The following is a 25,411-nucleotide window of genomic DNA, read 5'->3' on the forward strand; positions in this document are numbered from 1 at the left end:
TTTGTCTTCGAATCCCTATCCACGAGCGCGCGAGCGAGCGCGCACACATACACACACACACACACACAAATAGAAAAGAGAAAGAAAAGAAAAACAGTAAGAAAGGGAAGGTGCCTCAATTGGATTGGTATAGATAACGTCTGTTGAACAGGTTCTCGATTGCTAATTGCTGTAGGAGGACCCAGACCACCACAGGCAGTATCATCCCTAGACAGGTAAGCCTGGGCTGTAAGAAAGGTAGCTGAACAAGCCAGTAAGCAGTGGGCTTTGCTTTAAGCTCTTGCTCCCTTTAATGGACTATAATCCATACCTGCAAGCTAAAACAAACTCATTCCTTTCCAGGTTGCTTTGGTTATAGTGTTTATTGAAGCAACAGAAAGCAACCTAGGGTAGCTAGCTACCTTTAAAGTGCTGATTGACATCAAGGAAGTCTCTGACTTCTTTCCTCTGTGGGAGTCTGATTCCTGGACAGAGGTGACTGGACTTAGAGGTGTCTCAGCTTTGCTGTAAACCATGTGAACCCCAGAAAACAGACACACAATATACAAATACTTGTCATTTAAGTAAGAGAGTGGCCGAGAGAATAGTAATGGCTCTGCATACAGAACTCGGTATAAGGTTGTTTCCGACTACAGAGCTGCTGAGACATACAGCACTCCACAGCCACACCACCTTACATACTAGGATCACTACGGCGGCTATGGCGCCCCAAAGCAAGAGAAGAAGGCTTCCATTTGCGGAGTAAGTGGCCAGCCAGCTACCAGGCAGGAAACACAAGGACCTGCCAGCAAGGCTATCAGTAGGAGTGGATACACATGAGCCTCCCAAACTAACAGTAGGGCTAGATACTGACAATTAGCATCCACTTCCACGTTTTCCTTATCTTCCCAGTGTCAGACTTTTCCTGGGCACTATGGCCTTACCCTTTGATATGACATCAGAAATGACAATGTCTCAAAAAAAAAAAAAAAAAAAAAAAAAAAGCTAAACAGGGCTAAGATGTGACATGTTCTTGTAAACCCCAGTCAGAGCCAGGGAAGAACTCTGCCTTCTGTCTTAGTGGCCCTGTGGAGAGCTGACCATGGGGGACAGTGAAGGAAGGGGAGCTCCACTCACCAGCTCCAAGAACCGAGACAGTCCCAGGCCTGGAGGAGCATATGGCTAGCTGCACACACTGAGGGAACAAGTGGCTGGCTTGTCTGGGTTGGCAGTTATTCCAAGCAACATGTTATTACTAGTTTTCAGCTGAAACCTTGAAAGTTAAAATTGATTAGCTAGAAAGAAAACTCCCCTTTGCATAACCATAAAATTTTCTCTTTATTTAAAAACAGTCAGGTGTAAACATATAATTCAAAGCCAAGCACAAACTTTAGCACAAGCATTGAGTAAACAGGGTAAAACCACTAAGCACAACAGACATCTGTTTAAACAAGTGTGATGCTCACATCCATGTCATGTCAAATACAAATGTGAAACAAAGCTTTTGGAAAAAAACACAATTCATGGGACACTTGTGTTTGATCTTATCTTAGTACCATACAGAGAGACAGTGAGGAACACTTTGTGAACACTCACCCTATCATGTTAGCCAAATGTAGACCTGGGCTGAAAGTGTCCCAACACCGTCACTACCACCTCTTCCGCTGCACAAGCACAACCTAACCAGTTTTGGTTTCCAGAGGCAGGTTCTCTCCACGCAGCTCAGACTGGCCTTCAGCTTCCTGAGGTATATGCCACCATGCCTCACCCAATCTATTGTAGAGTATTTTTCTTTATGAAAACAACAGAACTTCACGATAGCGATGTAATGCAGGACTACATTTTTGCCTGAGAGCCTACAGAGTAATTGTGCTGCGCACCACCTCCATTTCTACTCAGCTCAGTCACAAAGAAGGAATACTTATGCTCTGTTGGTGAACCACACTATTGGGCTCTAAATAAACTCATGACTAGAATCCTGACTGCATCACTCTCTCCCCTCCATATAAGCATGACCTTGAAGAATAAAATCCATGAACACTGCCTTCTGCCTGCTACTCGGCAAAGCTGCCATGTCTGTAGGCTGCTTGAGTGTAGCTTAGTTCCATTTAAGGACAATTTCACCTACTGTCCACTTAGGCTGAGTAGACACAAAGCTGATTTAACTTCAAGAAGGTCTCAGAATCAAGAAAATGCAGTTGAGGGTCTAATAACATGAGAGTCTGAGGCACAGTCTAAAGTGTCTGAGGGGCCCTGATGCTTTCCAGGAACTTAATCCACTTCATTTAGACCCCGCAGGGATGGCCTTCCAATCCAGTACCTCAAGGGGTTGCTTCCACTCTCTACCAGCACACACCATGAGAGGCTGCCAAAGCCTGGCTGTGATTCCTGAAGTCCAAGGTGTGCTATGTTGAAAGAGCTTTGAGTATCTGACTGACGGTTGGGGGGTCCATGCTGATTTGGAATGCACTCCACTCAGCTCAACATGAAGAGCAACACTGTGGTGGCAAGGAGCCCCGAGTCAGCCTTTTAACCACAAGATAACCATTGTTTCTTCTAGGAAGACCTACAACATGGCTTAGCCTTTAGAAATTTTATCACTATACATTTTTCTGGCCTGAAATGCATCCAAATGCTAAGAGCTACCTCTTGGGGGAAGGTAAAGCAAGAAGGGGATGACCAGTACTTGAATCTGGTCCATTTCAGGAACTGCAGCCACTCAGCAATCCCGGCCATTTAGCTGTTGCCAGAGGTGCAGGGCTCCCAGCCCAGGGCCATGTTCTACCATCTGCACCTTATCTGATACTAAAATAGCCAAGCAAATGATTAAACTTTCCCAATACAGGAGGCAGAGGCAGAGGCAGAGGCAGAGGCAGGTAGATCTGTAAGTTCAAAGCCACCCTGGTCTACAAAGGGAATTCCAGGATAGCCAGGGCTATAGCATAGTGAAACCATGTCTCAAAAAACAGAACAAAACAAATAGAACACAAAACTTTCCCAATCCAATTAACTTGCCAAGCTTGTTGCTAGGTCTAGCCTACATGCTTCTACATCGATGTTAAAAACTTGCTAGAGCCTAGAGGGACAAGCAGGAAAATGTAACATGTGACCACAGACTTCTCTGGTGCTCATGACAACTTCTGGTAGATCTTGTAGTGGGTAAAGCTTCAAGTCTAGAGGTGAACTTGGTCTAGGTCTAGAACTTCAGCATGAACACAAACCATAACAAGCTACCCATTTCCTACATAGAATAATAAAAACCAATAACCACAGGTAGAGAAGATTTGATACATAGCAGCACTGCAGCTCATGCGGTCTCTGTAGTGTGCTCCCGCCTTCAAAATGCAGGGTAGCAATTCAATGGCTACTTTTCCTCCCATGCTAAAACAGCTACTATAGCAATCGAAACCATCTCAAGTCCTCCACCAAGCAGCACAGGCACATTCGAGCTGGAAGAGGCACAAGACTGATGTCACGCCCATTTTTCCAAGGTTCCTCCAATCAACCCTCCAGGGTTCTATATACTGACCCTTAGAGAAGAATTCAGAAGTGCCCTATACAGGAGGCTGCCATCAATCCTAAATTCTCTTGTTCACCCAACTCTGAAGATTAACATCGATGTGTGGTGGGAGTGAGGGAGGATGTTGGAGGGAGGGAGGCATCCCTACCAGCTGTGGAGACAATTGGCTGTGGCTGGATTTCAGAGTCCTAAGAATGCTGCTGGGCAGATGGGTGGTCCAGGTGGTGGTGGTGGTGGTGGTGGTGGTGGTGGTGGTGGCGGTGGTGGCGCACGCCTTTAATCCCAGCACTAGGGAGGCAGAGGCAGGAGGATATCTGTGAGTTCCAGACCAGCCTGGTCTACAAGAGCTAGTTCCAGGACAGCCTCCAAAGCCACAGAGAAACCCTGTCTCGGAAAAACAAAAACAAAACAAAACAAAAAAAACACCAAACAAACAAAAAAAAAAGAATGCTGCTGGGCCAAGTCCCTTACTGAGAACAAGTATAGATCCTAGAAATCCTTTCATTACTCCCAATTGTTAAAATTTCTCAAAACTGATCAACTGCTTTAAGCAATCAGTTAGGTTCTAAATGGTTACTAGCATAAATTCCCTGTGAGAACACCTAGGGCGTTTGATTCAAAGGAGCAAGAGAAAGGAAACTCGGCATTCGTGGTTGACAGACTGGGGACAACTATTGATACCATCTCTACTCCTGCCATGTGTCCTGTGAAGAGTGACAGTTGCAGGCTCTGCTGCAGCCATGTATAGTCTGAACTGGGTCAGACAGGGCTCTTTCTTTGCTGCCCCTTAGGTCTGGATAGATACTGTTCTTGAAACAACCCCAAGTCAGGACATTAAAGACCCCAGCAAACAATTCATTAAACACATGGCACAGGGCAACAATCTTAGCAGGACATTTCAGAGCAGCTTCTGGCAGTGCCTCTTAGGGTCTGTCACCAGTGTGCAGCTATTTTTCAAGGCAGGAAATGTGGCAGGAGGGCATGTGGTCTGTCTCTTACTGTGGTACCTAAGTACCAAGACATTATTTCTGAAGGGAGGACAGAATATCTTTCACTATGAATACAAAATCAAAGCAGGAAAGAATGTTAAAATAAAAGTATAAAGGATGATGAAGGAACAAAGCATTTCATGTTCTGTCCTTTCCACCCCACTTTCCAAAACATACAGTTTCCGGAATGTGTGCACCACAGTCCAGTTCATTAGCACCAATCCTAGAAAACTCAAGACTGTGATTCCAGAATGCTTCAGGTCTGGTTAAGAGCTAGCAGTCAACCAATAGTGTGTGTCTCTTCTTTAAGCCAACAAAAATACCTGTATTCCAATCATTAAGGACCTTTGGCAGAAGAAATTCCCAGGTTTGCCCACTTGAGCTGCATATGCTTGCAGCACAGAGCTCAAGGACCTCCAACTCCATGTTGCCATCTCTCTCCAGAAGTCCCTAGACCATCTTTTCCCCCAGATATTGAGTGAAAGGTCTGGATAAATCAATGTTAAAAAATACTGAAGTTTCAATTTAATACTAAAGAAGAAAATACTTCCCCTTTATGTACCAATATCTTGGCCACACAGTTGGGTATGAAGTGGGGCTGTGATGAGGGAAGGGGTACTCACTCTCTTCTGACATACTAAGGTCAGGAAATCTGATGACACAGGAGATAAAAATAAATGACAATTATTAACTTCTAATAGTCACCTGATCATTTGATACATCAAGATTGATTTTATTCTTGGCTTCAAAAATATAGTTTTAGGAAAATGTCTTCCATGTGCACAGAAACAAGTCAATGGGCAAATGAGTCTGCTGAGCAAACACTAGCCACACACAGCTTTAGACACTTTAAGATGTGTTGGCACAGGGGGTGTCACGTACCAACCAACTTGAATCCTCTGGAGCCGCAGGCAGTTCCAGACCAAAGCAAAGATGAAAACCGAACTCACAGTGAGGTCCTCAGGTTCTCTAGAAGAGCCCATTATGTCTCAAGGGGCAGAAGCTTCCGCTCAAACTGCTTTATGCAAGACACTTGAGAAGTGGTCCTCATTGGGTGAGGAGCTGGGGGTGGCTAATGTTCACCTCAAAATGACTCAAACTCTCTGCATGTAGTCATTGAAAAGATATCCTTCAGTTCCTGAAGATAGTGTGTGTGCTGGCGAAATGAGCTCAGGGATGACCTCCCTTCTTCCAGTCAGAAGAGTGTCTCCCCACCGTCCTGTGCCAGGCTTCCTCCAGCACACAGCTCCTCAGGCTCCAGGGCACTTTCTATAGCCGAGTCCATGTTCCTCCATCTTCCTCACTGACACTCAGAAGACAGGAGAATCACAGAAAGGGCAAGGGCTCTGCAGCAACCTCTTAATCCAGTCAGGATCTGCAAAGGAAAGACAGTGGGACCAAGGGTCAGCCTCAGCAAAGGTGACAGGACAGGATGAACACAGCACTGTAGTACAGAGACATGAGGCTCAAGGGCCCAAGCAGTCCAGCCTTTTTTTTTTTTTTTTTTTTTTTTTTGGTTTTTCGAGACAGGGTTTCTCTGTGGCTTTGGAGGCTGTCCTGGAACTAGCTCTTGTAGACCAGGCTGGCCTCGAACTCACAGAGATCCTCCTGCCTCTGCCTCCCTAGTGCTGGGATTAAAGGCGTGCGCCACCAACTCCCGGCTGCAGTCCAGTCTTTCAAGGCCCCAGTTTCCAACATTCTAATGAGGCTGAGCTGAAATGAAAAGGGTTCCCAAAGCTGGGCCTGTGATGAGATGAAGGCCATGGCAATGAGTGGGTGCTTCAGAAAGCCCCTGTACTGGGCATGGCAGTGCACACCTTCAGCACTCAGGAGGCAGAGAGGATAATCTCTGGAGTTTGAGGTCCAGTATGGTCTACACAACAAGTTCCAGGACAGCAAGGAGCACATACAGAGAGACCACGTCTCAAGAAACCAACCAATCAAACCCCTAAGCAAACAAAAGAGCCACAAGTGTTCAAGTTAACCAAGAACTGTATTCACATTTTTTTTTTTTTTTTTGAGACAGAGTCTCACTATGTAGTCCAGGCTAGTCCATCCTCCTGCCCTAGCCTCCCTGGTGCTGAGATTACAGCTATGCGTTATTATGTCCAGTTTATAAATTATGAATAGTATTCTTTTATAAAGTAACAGTAACAGCAACTTTTCAGAAATGCTAACATACCACAGCAGAAAAGTAGGCATGTAGTGACAACAGACCACCCCCTCCTATTGCTGGCCTGTGAAATCTCTGCTCTATTCCAGTTCTGTTCAGATCCATTCTCAGAGCAAGGGTGGAGGTCTTGGTTTTAAATTCCCACCTTGCCTAAACATCAAGTCTCAACTGTAGTAACTGCTTAAGAACTCTCCAAATGTTTTAAACCAGGAGTAAGGTGCAGACTCAGATGGGAGAACTGAGGTCAACTAAAAGCAGATATAGAACCCAAGCTGCCAACATGCAACCTTGAAAGAATTAATTAACAAAAATAAGTATGGATTGAGTTTTAGGTACTCTTGTTTTCTGTTCACCAAAGCATGTTTGATTCTACAAGCCTGTTTTGCTGACCTGTTCAGTTGGAGTGTAGAGTTAGTGAAGTTCACAACAAATGACATTCTTGTGACTATTAGACACCTGATCTCTTGTTTGCACCCAAGATTCTTTCCTTTTTTGGGTTTTTGAGACCGGTTTCTCTGTGTAGCCTGGCTATCCTGGAACTCACTCTATAGGCCAGGCTGGCCTTGAACTCACATAGCTCTGCTTGCCTGTGCCTCCCAAGTGCTGGGATTAAAATGCTACCATAGCCCAGCTCTAAGATCTTATTTTCTAGCTAGCACTCTCAGAAACAGAAATGCTTGAAAGAACACACAGACCAACCAGGAAGTAGCCCTCAATGGCTTCTAGAAAAGCAATACCTGCACCAGGTGCAGCAACAATGTTTCTATATACAGTATCATCGGCAGAGCTATCACTCAAATATAGCCCCTACACACTCCCTTGAGTCAGGCCCTCACACTGGTCCTGGGACCATTTGTTAACTGGTTCTGGCTTCACAGTAACTGCAGAGTGCAGAAATGAATCTGCTCTGAGCCAAGAGCAGGACATTTACATAGTATGGAAGCTGACTCCACCCCACCCCAAGACTAGACCAGCACCCACCTTCTGGAGCAGGGTGCCGGGCAATGCTGTCATGGAGCAGACACCGTCGGTATATCAAGCTCTGGCAGGACTGGTAGGTTAGAAAGCACCTGAAAAAAGACAAGAGTCCCATCTTGGGTCAACCAGCACCGAAAAGCAGTTGGTGCTGAGGGAAACTCACACAGTTATGCAATGCATTCTTAGTAAGTAAACACTCACATATCATACACAAAGCCACTCATTAGTTTTTAAGATATACGAACTGCCTCAACAAGATGATGGGACAGACTTACTAGACTTCTTAGGGGAGGCCTTACCCTCTCCGAGGAGCAGACAGAAGGGGGGGAGTGGGAGGAGAGGAGGGAGGGGGAACTGGGATTGGAATGTAAAAAATAAATTAGCAACAACAAAAATATGGATTATCTTTTAGTAGTTCTCAACCTGTGGGTCTCAACCCCAGAGGGTGTTGAACAGCCCTTTCACAGGGGTTGCCAGGATCATTGGAAAACACATTTACATTAAGATTCACAACAGTAGAAAATTTAAGTTAGGATGTAGCAATGAAAAAATTTTATGGCTGGGGTCAGCACAACATGAGGGACTGTATTAAAGGACGGTAGAGAACCACTGACTCAGGTGCTGGGACTGGAAAGTGTTTGCTACGTAAGCATGAGGACATGAGTTTGGGTTCCAGCACCATGTCACAAGCCCTTGTGCTCCCACTTGCATTTGTAGCCCAGTACAGAGCGGGACATAGACAGGAGAATCACTGGGGCTTGCTGGCTGCCAGCCTGGCAGAAAAATGTGAGGTCTGGTTTCGAAAGAGACTTTGTGTCAAAGGAATAAAGTGGACTGTCATAGAGGACACTCGATGCTCTCCTCTGGATTCCACACACAAAAGTATGCATATACCTCAGGCACATATACCACACACAACACATGGACTTCTTTAAGTATCAAAGATGAAATTAATGGTGTTAAAAAGAAAGGAAACTAACAACTAATAAATGTTCAGAGAGTTCAATTCAATTCTGCCCAATGAGTATTCACTACGCACCTACCAGAAGGCAAAAGAGCAGGAAGTGTACAAGGTGAAGAGAGTATAACTGGGCTCTGGAGGAAAAACCCCAAGAGGTAGTAGTTTTCAGGTGAGCAATTAAGGAGTAAAAAATAGGTCAGAGGAAGGGACTCCAAAGTTGGCCTTAGGACTTTGGTATATAGGAAAAAAAAAAAAAAAAAGAGTTCACCAGAAAGAAATTATGCCAGTGCATTTGGGGGCTAACCTTAATCAGAAAAATGGAAAACAATTTCTGGGAAACAACCCACAAATGTGGGAGGCATGACCAGGCAGTGATTACTGTGAGGGCTCTGAGCCCACTAGCTTCAGGCAAGTTCTTACTATCCCCACACCCCAATACCAGTCTATCTACAAGCTGGAGATCCTCATGGGGCTTCCTGTGTGTGGTCACTTTGAGGATATGGTCACTTAACAGATGTGCATCTGTCCCAATTTGTCTGGCATGCTGACAGTGCTCAACAGATGTTAGTTTGATTACAAGCCCTGGACAGTGGTTCTGTGCTACACAAAACTGAGACAGGAGCAGCTTTGGGGGCTTACCGGAGCCAGATGTGCCCATTGGAACAAACTGCCTGCTTGCGATCCGTGAATGGTAAGACCTCCTTACACAGACTGCAGTGCTCGGGGAAGGTCTGCTTATTCATCTTCTTGGAGATATGTCCAATCAGGACCTGGTGAGACACCATGGATGGCAGAGTGAAGGGTGGATGAGTCTCTGGGAGCAAAGGGTACTCACCGCCAATACAGGATTGTGTCAGGACAGGAGAGGTGTATATCTGCAGGCTAGCTGCTGTCCAAAACCTGCACCTTCAGCCAGTGTCAACAGCAAAGTAAAATAAATAGAGGTGACCCTTACCTCTAGGGTGAACTCTAACCTCAAGGGAGAAATCTCTGAAATCCAAGCTCTCTTGCTTTGTTTTAGCTGCTTTATAAGTATAGTTTTTACTTAAGGTGCTTTAAGAAGGAAAGTCATTAATTTCCCTGTGAAAAGTGTGGACTATTGTGAACTTTGTAGAATTATATAACTACACTGTCTTTAAAAAGATACTTTTTAAAAAAAAGATTTTGTTTGTATGTGTGCCACTTGTGTGCAGGTCCCCACAGAGGCTCCCTTGAAGCTGGAGCTACAGTGGCTGTGAGCTGCCATATGGATGCTGGAAACAACTTGGGTCCTCTAAAAGAGTGGTAGGGGTTTTTCCAGTGCACAAATGTTTAGTCTTTTATCACAGATTTATAAAATAAAAAAATTATCAGGATTAAAAAAATAATAGCCGGGAGTTGGTGGCACACGCCTTTAATCCCAGCACTTGGGAGGCAGAGGCAGGCGGATCTCTGTGAGTTTGAGGCCAGCCTGGTCTCCAGAGCAAGTGCCAGGATAGGCTCTACACAGAGAAACCCTGTCTCGAAAAACCAAAAAAAAAAAAAGCGCTTCCCCTTTTGATGGCCAAAGAGGAGATCTAGTAGCTCCTGCATCTGAGATAACCGGAGTGACCCAGCATGGGAGAGGTACTTTCCTTGGTCCTACTGTTACCTTTGTTTTGGTGGTGGTGGTCTTGAATGTGAGGCTTTGCACATTCTAGATAAACATTACCTCCGAGCTCCAAACCTGCCTCTTTCAATTCTAAATTCTATGACAGAGTCTTAGTAAGCTGTCCAGACAGTCTTAAACTTGCTGTACATACTCCTGCCTCAGCCTCTGAAGTAGCTGCATTAGAGATTACAGAGTAGCTGCATTAGATTACAGGCCTGTGCTTCCAGACCTGGTTTAAAATTTTTTAAAAACAAATGTCTGAAAAACATATATCTATTTTATTATTTTGTTGGAAAACACACACACACACACACACACACACACACACACACACACACACACACACACACCCACCCACCTTCACGGTCTTAGGTTTGGGATATACCAAACCCTTAAGTTTCTTTTACTAGTAACTCCTGTCCTTCCCAGATCTGAATATATTTATGCTTTACCTCCTCTGGTAGTCTATAAGATCTTGTACTTTGGGTTAATTAAGTCACCCAAATTTCAAAGGGTATCTTAATTGCTAATTTGAGCTATCCATGTTAACTCTTTTGAATATAATTTACAAATTTTTGTAGGTTTTTTTTTTTTTTTTTTGAGACAGGGCCTCACTATGTAGTTCTTGCTGTCCCAGAATTCACTATGGAGACAAAGTTAGCCCTCCAACTCACAGAGAACCTATGCCTCTGCCCCCTTTGTACTGGGATGGAGGCGCGCACCACCACACCAGGCTTAATATACAAATTTAAATTACTTTTGGTCTTCAAAATTTTAATTTACAGTCCTTCACATTAGGAAGGACTTCACTCCTATTTTCCAGGTAATCTTAAAATCCCAGCAGTGGTATAGTAGTAAAGATGGCTCAGTGTTCTAAAGCAGAGCAGAGCACGGCCTAAGCTCTATATGAGGAAGAACTGCTTCTATTTACTCTTTGTGGCCTCAATCATGGAAGCTGACTGTTCAGTTTAACTTGTGCATTCTCTATGATAATCCTTCTCAAGGAATTCTGGTTCCTGGAGAACAAAAAAAATTCTTAATTCTTTTAATGCATAAAGCACAGATAGACTTATGAGACAAAAACAAATACACAATAGGTCTGTAGTATTAACTATTAACAAGTCATGGGCAGGATTGAGGAGAGGGGAAAGTGGGGCAGTTGGGAATGAAAAACAGGTTGAGAAATATATCAAACCACATGCCCAATAGTCATAGAACATTTAAAACTACAGTAAAATCAACAATATAGGCTGACAGGTCTTTGTATGAAGCAGATCTAGATTCTTAGACCACAAAGTTATTCTTTAATCAGAACTCAGATGCTACAGCAAAGCAGGGTACAGTCTTCCCATTGTTTTCATATGGCTAAGTCAGAACCATATAACCATGTGAGACATAACAGATCTGCAAGCAAACAGCATCTAATCAAGAATCCTAAAAGTAAGAATGAAACCTATTACTTTTCACAAATGCTTTTGCTAGCATATCAGATTACTTATAGTAATTCTAACCAATACCATGACAGTGAAAAGCAGAATATTCTTCTAGACAGTTTAAAAGACAGAAAATAGGGTTTAAATGTTGACTTTTTAAAGAAGAAAAGTCATGAACATGACTAATACCCCTTACTGTGTTTAATATCACTGCAGTTGTCCTGTGGGCAGCAGTTTCAGGGGCAGACAAATGCATTGTGAATTGAGTTGGCAGGGACAAAGCTATCTAAACCTCTCAATTTCAGTGAGACTTTAGGCAGTGAGTGTCAATATCCAGAGTGAAAGGAACAGACTTGTGATTTAACCTTTCCGTGTATAGCCTGTTCCTTGGTGGGGTACTCTTTAGGGTTCCACAGCTCTAATAGTGTTCCCCTGACCAAGCCTGGGAAGCTGGGCAATAGTTTCTTTACTGCAAGAACCTTCAGAACCCACAGGATGAGAACCTTACTGAGGAGCACATCCTACCATATTCCATATGCTTGTAGCCATTCCATTCTCTGGGGGAAACTTGAAGTCTGTGGAATACACTGTAGACAAGACTATTACATTGTTCCAGTACCCAAATAAATATAACAGCCCAGTTAAGAAAAAAAACAAAAAAAACTGGATTTAACAATTGGTTTCTTTACAATACCCAATCTCAAGCCTTTCAAATAGAAAACATAATCCACAGTAAACCTTTGTAAAGCATGATGGAAGACAGCACAGGTGGCCATCTTCACTTCTGTGACTGACTATCACATACCACTTGCCACTGCAGTCTCCTTGGCTCATCCACAGCCTGGAAATGTCATCTGGTAAACCCTGCACATCAGCCAAAGGTTCATGAAAGGAAGAAAGTATGACCTTAGCTTCAATCCATATTTCCCATCTCATCTATTTCTTTGTACCTCATGCCAATCAGTTACCTCAATAATGTCAATGCAAAAGCCAACCCAAGACCCTTTTACCTAGTGAGAAGAGCAGATGGTTCACAGAACTGGTAGTTTCGATAGACACCTACCCGAGCTGTTCTGTCATCATACTCCTCATCAGACATCAAAAAGTTACAGAGTCCCCTGGTGGGTATACTGGTGTTCTCCGTGATCCAGGTGTGCAGGTACACTTCTCCTAGGACCCGCTTCATGTGCTCCCTGGTCAGGTGCATCTCCACAGCTTCAATCTTCCCTTGGATCTCGAGAAGCTTCTCCTCTATGGGTTCACGGCCTCCGGTGTCTCCCATGGCAGTGAGTGAGTCTTCAGGGGGCTCCTCTGTGTCACCCTCTTTGCTCCTCTCCTGCAGGCCAGCCTTAGTCCCCTGCTTGGAAGTGCCTTCCTCTTGCTGTTCATCCTCACCATCACCCATCCCAGGTGAGTCAACCAGTAAGATTTTTGAGTCCTCGTGAGTGGGTTTCCATAAGGCCTCTGAAGGGGATTTTTGCATTGACTGGTACAAAATCCTTAGAAGAAAAAGCTTAAAACGCCAAAAATAGGTTACCCCACTGCTTTCAATCTTTTTTTCCAAAGCTTCATGTAAAAACTGAGGGATATGTTTATCTTTTAAAATTTTCCATCGGACTAAGTCAATCAAGTCCACCTGCTTAAAGAGATTCTGAACTGAAGACTCCAAAAGCTGAGCAGCTGCCTCTTCAAAGGTCTTAAGAGTAACAAACTGGACCTGGTAGTTCTTGTTCACAGGATGGAGGCCATTGATCATGCCCTCAGTGGTGATGATGGCCAGATAAGCACCACAGGGGCTCACTGCAATGCCATGAGTCCTCACGGAGCCAAATACATCTGAGAGTTTAATCAGCTGGTGTTCAAATTTCAATGCAACATCTGTGAAAATGGGAATCAACTGCCTCACCTTCCCATCACTAGAACAGGTGTACACCGTTCCATTCTGCTTGTCTGCAGTCATGGAGACGATGGGCAGTGAGTGAAGGCCTGTGACGTGCGAATTGTGAACATTCAGACCTGCCTTTGAGATCAGAAGAAGACACCAGAACACATAGGAGCCTCTTGCAGCTACCACTAAACTACAGCTACACTTCTGGTAAGGATGATAAAGTGGCACACATTTGATGCTATGCACAGGCAACTGGTCCATTTCTTTCCACAAGACAACAGGCTGTCTTAAAGTGAAGTAGCCTTTGACTGCTTTGAGATTGACAGGGAGAATTTTTACAGGTCCAAAAGCACTGCCCACAATAAGGCCACTCATTTTCCGATTATTGTGCTCATATTCCCACCAAAACAAAACACTGGGGGAGCTGATTCCTGACTCAATGGTGTTGCATGAAGAGATGGACTCCTTGCCCACAAATGGCAGCTGAAATTGCCACACAGCTATATTTCCATTCTCAAAGAGGACAGCCAGGAGCACACTGCCCACATCCCGGCACTCATTGTTGTGCTTGACTTGCTGAGTAGTACAGATGCCTGACCATTCCATTCTGACTGGGGTCTGCATGCTGTGTCTCCTCTGAAACTCAGCAAAATCCCCCAGGTTTCCTCCGGGACCCTCATTTTTTGAGAGCCTGTAACTGGTCTCATAAAGACGTTCTCCATAAATCTCAGTCAGATCAACCAGCTGAACCCACTGGAGTCTGTTGAGGTTCACTTGCACAGTCAAGCGATTGTCCATGGTCAGTGCTGCCAAAAGGCACCTGCCATTTGCATCACAACCCATAGGAGACCAGCTGGTATATTTGAAGCCCCGCATTGGGGGCAATGCCTTCCCCTCAGGGTTGAACATCCTGTCCAACATGAAAGTCTGGCTGATGGTGGGGTCTTTAGAGGAAGCAAACTTTTCCTTGCATTCAGCAACTTCTGTTTTTGAGCCAACCTGAAAATAAGAGATACAGAAGCTATCAGATATTTACTCATAATAACTGATTTCCATTAACACACAAAAAAATTTATATTAATTCTGCTAATTTTGACACTATATGCATTTAAAAGATCAAACAGCCAGGTGTGGTGATGCACACTCATAATGCAAGCACACTGGAAGCTGAGGCAGGAAGATCACATGTTCAGTCAGCCAAAGTTGAGGTAGAACAACTCTACCTCAAAACAAAATAAACAAAAATAACAATAAAAATGGATTATGTTTAAAGATTTAATGGACATTTACTCAAAAAAAGTCCCCCTCCCCCCTTTTTTTAAAGACTCTATTAATGTGACTGACTTCATGACTGGATTTCCAGATTCTTCTTAGAATTGGCCTATGGAATAGACAGTTGATCCACAAGAGTGAAGGAACACTTGGCTCTGAGCCAGTCACAAAACAGCAGTCTTAAAAGTTAGGGAAATATGTACATATATTCATTTTTGCTATATTAGATAGCTGGATTTTCATAATAGCTTTGTGACACATGCTGAAGATCAAACCAAAGGCCTCATGCATGCTAAGTAAATGCTCTACCACTGAGTTACATTTCCAGCCCAACCTCAGACTTTTTATTTTTATTCTCATTTTTCTCGCTCCACCTTGTAGAGGCAAGGTCTCGTTTCTGCTTTGCTTCCCATGATGCTTCCATCCCTGCCTTCCATCTCACTATAGGAATGTTGGGATTACAGATGCAAGCCATCACACAGCACATTGGGCTTTTTCATGTATGTTCCAGGGACTGAACTAAAGTCATCATACTTGTGCTTTTTGCCCACTAAACTTCCTCATTAAACAACTCCAGGCCTTTTAATCTGCAGTTTCTTTAGAATCACACACATTTAACACCAATTGCCCTGTCTGGTCTTGCTACAAGCTGGCTCCTATAAGACTTCTCTATTCCACCCACTCCTTTTCCTGGGTCCCGTGCCTAACTTGCCCCTTCCCATCTATCCTACCAGGGCTTGCTAGTTCTATGTGGCCTCACATCATTCTAGCTTTGCTTCATCACTCCCTTGTCTAGGCCTGTCAGATGTATGAGTATCTCAGCCAAATGATGAAAACTCTGTAAGATTTTAAAAGGACAGTAAAAATAAAGTTATAAATGACTAAAATTATAAGCCAAAAAGGCTAAAGCCAAAACAAAACAAAAAAACAAAGATTGATCTAAAGATATTTTCAATATACTGAAAGGAGGAAGAACTCCATCTACTGTTTTCAGAAAAATGGATAAAAGGCATGGTGGTACATCTGAAATCACAACACTTGGGACACTGAGCCAAGACTATCACCCTAGCAAGTTCCAGGCCAGTTAGGGATTATGAGGCCAGACTTTATCTCAAAAAGTCAAAGGGCAGGGTGGTGGTGGCAATGCCTTTAATCCCACCACTCTGGAGACAGAGGCAGGCCCATCTCTGAGTTTGAAGCCAGCCTGGTCTACAAAGCAAGTTTCAGATGTTACACAGAGAAACTGTGTCTCAGGCAAGCAAGCAAGCAAGCAAGCAAGCAAGCAAGCAAGCAAGCAAGCAAACAAATAAAACTAAACAAACCAGAATCTTCCTTCCTCAATCTTTCTTCAGACAAAAAACAAACAAACAAACAAAAAATTTCCATTTCAATTTTAATGCCAATCTTTTTAAGAAATTTAATCTTGGAAATGGAAAAGGTAGCGCATGATTAAAAGGGAGTTCAAGTCCTTTTATTATATGGATTTATTAAGTGATTTGATGTAAGCACTGAAGTTAAAACTCTAGAACACAGACAAACCTTGGAAAATATTCACTAAGAACCAGTGTCTCTACATCCTAGCAAAGTTTAAGACACTGTTTTAAAAATCTCTTTCAAATGTTAAGCATATACAAACTGTAAAACCTAATTAATAACAAAATTCCTCAATGTATCAGCAGTGAACAATACACTGTGCAATAGCAACAGCTGTGGACATCACTCACTCAGTAAAGAGTCTGTCCTGCAAGCATGAAGTAACTGGATTTAAACCCAGAATTCATGTAAAAATCTAGTAGGTAGAGTATGTGCCTGCAAACTTGGTGAGGCAGAGATAGCAGATTCCTAAAGCTCACTTAGCCAACTTTTCCTAAAATGCTCCTAGAAAAGATGTCTATAGACAAGTTTTGGAAATGCTCAATATTACCCTCCATCCCTCCTAGAAGTAATGGGGAGTATATAAAATACATTAGTCAGGGAGCCACTGTAGAAACATGTTTAACCAGAGCTAGGCAAACTTTTAATTTAAAAGTAGAATCTTCTAAGTCAGGTGTTGTTGGCACACACCTTTAATCCCAGCACTAGGAGGTAGAGGCAGGTGGATCTCTGTGAGTTTGAGGTCAGCCTGGTCTACAGAGTGACTTCGAGGACAGGCTCCAAAGCAATACAGAGAAACCCTGTCTTAAAGAACAAAACAAAAAACAAACAAAAAAGTAGAATCTGCTAGGCTTTGAAATAGAACTGTAGGCAAACTATCCCAATTTTACAACATCAAGAGATTTGAGGAACAACACTGATCTTGAACAATAAGGTAATTTCTAATACATAATGAAATTTGAATTTCTTTAGTTGATTACATTTCCCTTCCCTTCCCCAAACCAGTTAGCAAATGTAAACAAGCACTCAGATGTCCAAGGACCTAACGACCTGAAAGTTGAGTTTCCAGAGGCTGCCAGAGCCCATCACTCAATCATTTACTGGTCAGTTTCAAGCTAACCACTACCAATATAAAAGCTGGCACAAGAAGCCTCATCTGAAAATTCAAGTAGCAAGGAGCTACCTGAAGACAGAGGATGTGTGATTTCCAAACACAGACAAGTAATTTCACTTAGTAGACATGGATAATACTTCTGTAAGCAACTGATACACAATAAGACTAGGTCATAAATAGCATTGGGATTTGGAACTGTAACAGTAGTCTAATGGGAAAAAATAGGCTTAATCTTTTTAAGATTTATTTATTTTTTATGTGTATGAGTGTTTGCTTACATGTATGTATTTGTCCTGTATGTGCAAGCCTGGGGCCCACAGGCCAGAAGACAGTGTAAAATCCTCTAGAACTGGAATTACAGTTGTAAGCTATCCAATGTGGGCTGGGAACTGAGCCCAGGTCCTTAGCAAAAGCAGCAAAATGCTCTTACTGTTGAACCATTTCACCAGTCCTGTGACTTACTCTTAAGTCACTATTTTCTTGTTTTTAATTATTTTTATCATTCAACTTTCTGTCATATAATATCACTACCCAAGACAGAAACTTACGAATAGCTTATAATCAATGTTTGAGCTGTGATCTCTCAGAATCAAAGCAATAGCTAAAAAAAAGGTTTAGTAGTACTTTAGCTGTGCTACATACTAAAATCATCCCCTAAATTACAAATTATCTGTTATTTGAGTTGAAACAGTTGGCCAACATTAAATTTCTAGATACCATCTCTATGTAGGGCACAGAAGAACTGACAGATTTCTTTATATCCATATTGCAACAATGAAGGCCTCATCATGTAAACTCTATCAATTAGAAGGCTATATAAAGACTTTCAGCTACTATTTAAACAGTGTGGCAAATGTCAAATGTAGCAGTAAGTTGATCAATTTATCAGAATGTTAGTATCACCTTCAAACCCACACCATATTAACACAGACTTTTCCTTCAAGCCTGTATTGTTGTATTTTTGTCTTGGGCACTAACATGTACTCATTACGTGACAATGCTGTTATATAGATAGGTCTATTTTATGCCACAGCCCAGTCAGTCAGTCAGTCTGTCAGCCAGTCTCCCTCTCTCTTGATCGTTTTTTGAGACAGGCTTTCTCTTGGCTGTCCTGGAACTCACCTCATAGACCAGGCTGGCCTTGGCCTTGAACTCACAGAGATCAGCCTGTCTTTGCCTCCTGAGTATTGGGATTAAAGGTGTGTACCATTACTGCCAGAGTAAAGTCCAGTCTCTTATCCTACTTTTTTTTTTTTTTTTTCAATCAGCCTAGCAATCATTTGCTTACCTCTAGCTCAGGCAGTCTCATACTCCTAAAGTACACTTAAACTGTACTCCTAAACTATATTCTCATAAAATTGAAACAACACTCAAGAAACTTCCTGGACTAACCTTCCTATTTCCTAAACTGGTGTCATTTTCTCTGACTCTAGAAGAAATACTTCAACTCCAGGTGATTCATCAGTACACAAGCAACAGTTACACTCATGGCTTAAAGACCTATGTGCATAAGCTAGATACCACCTGGATGGACTTTCTGAGCTTCAAGAAGATCTTACATGGCTCAGCCAGTAAAGGTGACCACCTAATTCAATCTGTAATCCCAGGCAGGATTATCAAACTCATAATGCTATTTAAGAAGAAAACAGATGTATTATCCAATTCAACATTGTGTTTGAAATTTGAATTTTGTGCTAAAAAGAGCTCATGAGGGCTACTCAAACTGTACCCATGACTAATGGCCCAGATTTGGAATGACTGTCTAAAAGAATGTGAAAAAACTGCTTTCAAATTAACATACTGCTATGTGGGTATGTAGCTTTATAGCAAGCACTCTTTGCTTTTAGACTACATTGTTTGTTCATGACCTGCCAAAGAATGTAAGTTCCTTGGGTACTGTTCTCTAGCCTGATTTATCCCAGAACCTAGGTAGGCACTCACTCACTCTGACAGATTATGCACTGTATCTACATACAGAGCTATACAGGAAATAAGTAAGCTTTTTTATTTTTCTAGGCTACAAAAAGGAACAACACTGGTCACTACTTAAAAATACACCATGTGGCATTAACACAATAAAACTTTAGAACTCTAAAGTTCAGGGGCAAACTTGGGTTATAAGAAGTTGAAGGCACTAAATTTACAGAGACCTTGGACTTGGAAGTCTAAGCACTGGATGCTTCCTGAGGTTTTTTTGTTCCACTTCCAAAGTTTCAGAGTATAAACCACTATTTACCTGTCTACTCAAGGAGACACCAGGACCATTCACAATGAAATTGTCAAACAGGTAAGACGATGTTTTGAGACCAGTTTTTCTTCTCAAAGCAAAAGTGGCGCGAGAGGAGGGCGCAGGCAATACAGTATTAAAAAAACAAAGCCAGCCCAGAGCCTCCCGGAGTTGGTCCAGACAATAGGAGCAACGGTAGAGGCAGGTTTGGGGCTGGTCAAGTGGGGGTGGAGTCTCAGAAAGCACCGGGGCAATAGGCGCTCTCTGCCCATCACGAAAAGAGGAATGGATGTCGGAACCTGAAGTGGGGCGGGGCTGGATGGGGTGACCACCGTGTATTGGTAGAGGGGTGTCTGGTAACAGCACAACAGCTTGCAAGGCTTTTTAGAAGCTGTGTCGATATTTGCCCCTTGTTTATTAAGAGTTGGATGAGCAGAGATGTCACGGCCCATAACGATGGCTCTGCTTCATCTTGCCTCAAGGTCAGAGAGTTCAAAACTGTCCTAAGTAAGTCAAAAGACTTAAAGGTCTAAGGCTTGGCTACTGCAGGATGTTTCGGTCTTGGTGGCTGATGTCTTATCTAAGTAACGGACTTGGGCTCAGTTGTGTTTACTCTTGACCCTCAAGGCAGGATAACAAGTGTAGTTACCAAATGCTGGAGGATTAAGGGAAGACTGATTGTTCCTTACACATGATAAAGAAGTCTTCTGCCATGTCCCCCTTTTGGTTAGGGTACTTAAGAATGTTGACGAATAAATTTGGGGCGTTTAGTATTCATTGGATTGCCCTTCTGACTCTACCCTGTGTCTCTCTTTCTTAGCGTCTTTCTTTACCTGCCGTTTCTCAATCCACACTCCCTGTCTCAGGTGCAAACCGGGCGAGTCGGCTGGATCCGACTGAAACCCCACAAGGACGGGTTACTGCCGTAACGTGAGGCTACTACAGGCGCTCACCACACGGAATCCTAGACCCAGGTGCAGGCCAGGCTTCCTTTGGGATTGGTGAGGCGTCCGCGGGAGAACCGCAGGCGGTGGACCAGAGGCTGAGCCGTGGAGGTGACTTACTTTGAGGAGGCAGCTGTTGAGAGGTGCGGGCACCGAGGTGCGGTGGATCACCAGGTCCTGGCCTGGGTTGTGCACATCGCAGATAAGCTCCAGGACGGCGATGCTGCGGGCCGTGGACACTGACACGCGGTGGTCCTCAGACCAGGCCAGTGGCTCCAAGCCGCTCACCGCGTACTGCAGTTTCACGGCCGGCTCTCGTCGAGTAACCATGAGGCGGAACGCGGCGCTGGGCCCGGGGGCCGCTTCGGTCGCGGGCTCCTTCCCGCCCCCTTCGCCCTCCTCCTCTGGGGACGGGGAGGGCTCTTCAGCCGTGGGCCCCACCGGGGCCTGGTCCGCCTCGCTCATCTTCCTCGGGGCGCAGAGGTCGGGTTCCAGGGCGCACAGAGCCCTCGCCACCGTTCCCCGGCCGCCCCCCTGCACCACGGCGCCGCCCCCAGCACTCTCCGCGGCCGTTCGCTCCCCTCAGGCCCGGAGCGCCACCGAGCCAGAAAGGACCCCGCCGTTGCTAGGCAACGCCACCCTGCTAGGTGGCCGCGGAGCTGCCTGTCTGGAAAGTGCGCTCTAGGCGGGCTGACCCGTGGCGCGCCTGCGGCTGAGAGTAGAAAGTGGGAAGTTGCTTTGCTAGACACTGGGTGCTAGGCCGGACTAAGAACCCAAGGAAAAGTGAGTCTCGTGTGGGTGATTGAGACGCTAAGAAGACCAGCGTGGCGGCTGAAGGAGACCCCGCCAGGTGGGCGGTGCGCGGCCTCTTCCGGTTTCTGAGGCATTCGGGACCTCTTGGCTTCGGCCGGTGCGCGCGCTACCGCGACTCCCGGACCCGGAAGGGGCGGCAGCGGCCCGGCAATAGCTGCGAAGTGTCTCACCATCCACGTGCTGCTCGGGCTTCTAGCTCGGTCCGCAGCTCCGCGTCCCGGCCATGGCTACCGCCTGCAGCTCGCTCCCGGACCGGCCTCCCAGAACGTACTTCGGACGCCGCCAGGCCCAGACTAAGCGGGTGAGTTCAACCCCAGCCCGGGAGCTGCGGCGCTCGTCAGGTCGGGTTGAGTTCTTCAGGGTGTCTAGAGGGACCGGCGGGAGGCGCTCGAAAACACGTGCGTCACCCGGGAACCTCTCCTTGGGGGCGAGAGCCGGACGAGCTCCTGAAAGTAGCTGAAGAACTAGTTAGTGTTAGGATTGGAGGCTGTAGGAACCGGTCAAGTTCCCGAGACTAGCTGGTGGTCTAGTTTCATAGGGTCAGTATTGGAGGTTGGAATGTATCCAGGCTGGAAAACAATCCCTAAGACATGACCGCCGTGCAGATCTTGACTCCTGAGCCGGTCGTTCTGCCGTAAGGAAAGTTCAGGTCTGTTAGGAATGAGGACTGGACTCATTTCTTTGAAGAGCTTTTAAAGCGGAGGTTTTCATCCAAGTAGCAGGGAAAGAATATACAGTCATTATAATCTGTTGCCTAGAGAGGGAAAAGGTGACTTAAAACGAACCCTACAGGAGCAAATAGCTCGTTTTATGGTTGTTGGTTTATCTTCTAGAAAGTCTGTAACGTAGTCTGTTGGAAAATCATACGTGATCAAAGATCAGGAACGAAGTGATTGGAGGTTTAACCCCCCCCCTCCCACCACCACACACACCCAAAAGGTAATATGTAATCCCATGGAAATTGAAAAGCAAATTTCGGGTGAGTTCAGATCAACCAATGTTTTGAAGATAAACTTCTTTCATTATCTAACCCTCACTGCCTAGTTTCACTTTGGTAGAAGGAAGGAAGAACCTTAATAAGCTTGGATGCTTAGCAGTAAGGAGTCTTCAGCAAGCCATTGGTATAGCTGAATCTGTGTTTGAGGAGAAATACACAGACAAACCTTGAGGGTAGTGGAGGAGGAGACATGGGATTTACAGTACGATAGACCTGGGCTATTAGATACCAGCTTTGTAACACACTAGCCTATGATAGTTTCTCCTGTCCATAAATAGGAACATTAATTTGCTTCTTAGATTGTTATGAGGTTTCAATGGGATAATACCTGCAATAACTCTGTACATTGTCTGGCCCTTAGAGGCAGTTGCTGAGTGCCAATAATAAAAACAAAAGCAATGTTGTTTCCATTTGGGAAAGTAGATGGCTACATTAGGTCAGCAACATTGGATCAGAGTGGTGCTTGTGTCATGTGAACAGCCCAGTAGAAGGATGTACTTTGCTCACCTAGTATATGCAGGCTTTTGAGTTCTATCCCCAACTATACAAAAAGAAAGAAAATTCCAAAATTTTATTGAGTGAACAGAGTAAATAAGCAGATTATCTGGTTTTCTATTACTTCAACTGGTGTTTCTAAAGCGATTGCTCAAGAGGTAACTCAGGCAGGGTGTGGTTCACACGCCTTTAATTCTAGCACTCAGGAGGCCAAGGCCTTTGGATCTCTGAGTTTGAGACCATTCTGGTCTACATAATGAGTTTCAGACGGCTAAGGCTACAAAGTGAGAGACACCCCCACACCCCCACCCCCACCCCAAAAAAGAAGGAAAGGTAATACAGGCCAGTGAGATGTCTCAGTGGGTAAAGGTGCTTGCTGCCAAGTCTGATCACCCGAGTTTAATCTCCATGACTCTAGTGAAGGTGGGAGGAGAGAAACAACTCCTCATAGTTGTCCTGTGTCCTCCACATACAAAACCAATAGAAAAGATGCTGCAGGTATCCATAGAGACCTGACTGCATCTGTGCTTTGGTTTATGTATCCAAATGGGAGTGGAAGATGTGCAGATTTGCTCATAATGGAAACTCACGGTGGGTAGCTATTACACGGGATTTGGAAGGACCTTCACAGCTTAAATTGGGTTGCTCTGTCTTTATACTGTGCAAAATACTTTATTTTTTCATAAGGATGTTTTCTGGTTATTAAAATAATACAGTTTCATTTAAGAAAAATTAGAAGGTGCAAACCCACCCATAGTTGCCATACCCAGAAATAATTTTTAATATTTTAATGTATAGCCTTCAAAAAAACCCCAACTATATTTTCTAACCAAATAGGATAGAGTTAATCAGGCATCTCAGCGTTATCTTCATGGAAGAGCATGGTACATTCTGGGAATTTAAGAAAGACTGGCAAAGCTGTGGAGATGAGTAGAGGTTGTATTCTGAGGCTTCCTAGACCTCCTTGTAGAAATTTCAGTGTTAGCCTAACGGCAGTGGAGAACCTGCTTCAGTTCACTCCAAGCACTTGTTTTGTTTGTGAAAGGCTCTTACTCTGTAGCCTGGTGGCTTGGAACTCACTTTGTAGCCCAGGCTGGCCTAAAATTCAGAGTCTTCCTGCCTTAGTCATGACTACTGGATTTGTATGTGTAAGCCACCATGCTAGCTTTTGGGTGCTTGCTTTTAGAGAGACCTTGACTTATCTGTAAAGAGTGAGTAGGATGCTGTGGTGTCTAAAATCTGTGTACTACCTGGAATGTTTAGTCCAAAGAAGGGAAAAGGAAGGGTGTGCAAAGGAGGCTGTAAGCTCGCTCTGTTTTGCTACAACAGCATTTTTCAGACTGGTACCTGGGTGCTCAAGGAGGCAGGTCTTGTCTTGATTGGCAGAAAAGTTTCCTGAACCTGAGACTGGCCTGTAGCAGAATAGGTTGTATGCTGAAGTGGTGGAGGTATATGGGCAGAGGCTGCTAGGCCAGCTCAGGAAACCTGTGGTGGATGACCTTCAGACCTTTGTGACTATCAGGTGAGGCTTGCAAATCACATGCTGTCTGACAAATGATCCAGCAGACCTGAGACCTGACTTCATTTTTCTTTAACTGGAAAATTCATAAACTTGGAACTTTTCAAAGACAAATTTTAAGGTGAAGAGGCTAGTGCTCACTTTATTGATATTCAATACTTGAAATTGTGTTTATTGAATTCCTTAAAGGAATTCTTAAGAGTGCCAGGAAAAGACACTTGTCTTTTTTCGTTGGTAGGTTGGTCTGAAACTGACAGTCTTGGTGAAACAAATCAGTGTGTAAACACAAGTTGTTTCAAGTAAAGAGGAAAAGAATGTATTCTAAAACTCAGAATTAGAAGCACTGGCTGTCATATATCCTTGCAGCCTGGAAGAAAAGGCCAAAGAAAATAGGAGAATCTGGTGCTTCTTAGAGGGCAGTGGTTCTCAACCTTCCTGATGTTGTGATCCTTTAAAAACAGTTCACAACACAAGTGGTCACCCCAACCATAAAATTACTTTTGCTGCTATTTCATAACCATCATTTTGTTACTGTTATGAATTATAATGTAATATCCAATATGCAGGATATCTGAAATGTGACCCTTGTGAAAGGGTTGTTTGACCTGGAGTTGCGACCCAGAGGTTGAGAACCACTGTTCTTGGGAAAGTTTGGGCACCATGCATTTAATTACATTCCTTTTGTGAGAATAAGCAACAGGCAAGAAGTGCCTAATGGTGTACGTTATTGATCAGCAGTCAGGAAGGGACTTCGAAGGCAAGAGGGTTGGAAACAGTACGATGGAAGTGATGGATGGAGCGCCACTCTCATTTGGAGTGGGAATGGCAAGTAGCAACTGACTCCAGACCATCTGAATCTGAGCAGCTTGAGGGGAGAGGATGACAGATCCAAGCCCTAGGGAAGAATAGTAATGACAGTTTCTGCTTCCTGGGCATGAGCTAGGATTCAGCACCCCATTCACCTCTCCAGTTTCTTCTTAACATGCTTTATTGGTAGAAAAGAACAGATTCATTTCCCTGTGTGCCTCTGTTCTCACACAAAATGGATTCCTAGGGGTGTGGTTTGACTTAATAAGCATTCGTGCTTCACAAGGTAGGTTCTTGC

General features: G+C 44.2%; 2 protein-coding genes across 7 annotated transcripts in view; one reads left to right on the top strand and one right to left on the bottom strand.

Annotated features, from left to right (window-relative positions):
• Positions 1-5,197: 5,197 nt before the first annotated feature.
• Positions 5,198-21,087, bottom strand: Gtf3c4 (general transcription factor IIIC subunit 4). Its single transcript, XM_027423079.2, has 5 exons — positions 20,603-21,087; positions 12,727-14,550; positions 9,240-9,370; positions 7,643-7,731; positions 5,198-5,863 (listed from the first exon to the last, which is right to left on the bottom strand). The coding sequence occupies exons 1-5, from the start codon at positions 20,945-20,947 to the stop codon at positions 5,799-5,801; spliced, it is 2,454 nt and encodes an 817-aa protein (XP_027278880.1). The 5' UTR covers positions 20,948-21,087; the 3' UTR covers positions 5,198-5,798.
• Positions 21,088-21,179: 92 nt separating this feature from the next.
• Ddx31 (DEAD-box helicase 31) overlaps positions 21,180-25,411 on the top strand; it is a 68,488-nt gene continuing 64,256 nt past the window's right edge. For 3 of the 6 annotated variants that reach the window (XM_035446877.1, XM_035446878.1, XM_035446879.1), the window contains exon 1: positions 21,186-21,596. In XM_035446877.1, coding sequence (XP_035302768.1) covers positions 21,519-21,596 — 78 coding nt within the window. In that variant the 5' untranslated portion in view covers positions 21,186-21,518. Of the gene's footprint in view, positions 21,597-25,411 lie in introns of all 6 variants that reach the window. The other 3 variants (XR_003486717.2, XM_027423080.2, XM_027423081.2) reach the window with 3 other exon arrangements.

The sequence above is a fragment of the Cricetulus griseus genome, chromosome 6 (assembly GCF_003668045.3).
Source record: "Cricetulus griseus strain 17A/GY chromosome 6, alternate assembly CriGri-PICRH-1.0, whole genome shotgun sequence".
Classification (NCBI taxonomy): Eukaryota; Metazoa; Chordata; class Mammalia; order Rodentia; family Cricetidae; genus Cricetulus; species Cricetulus griseus.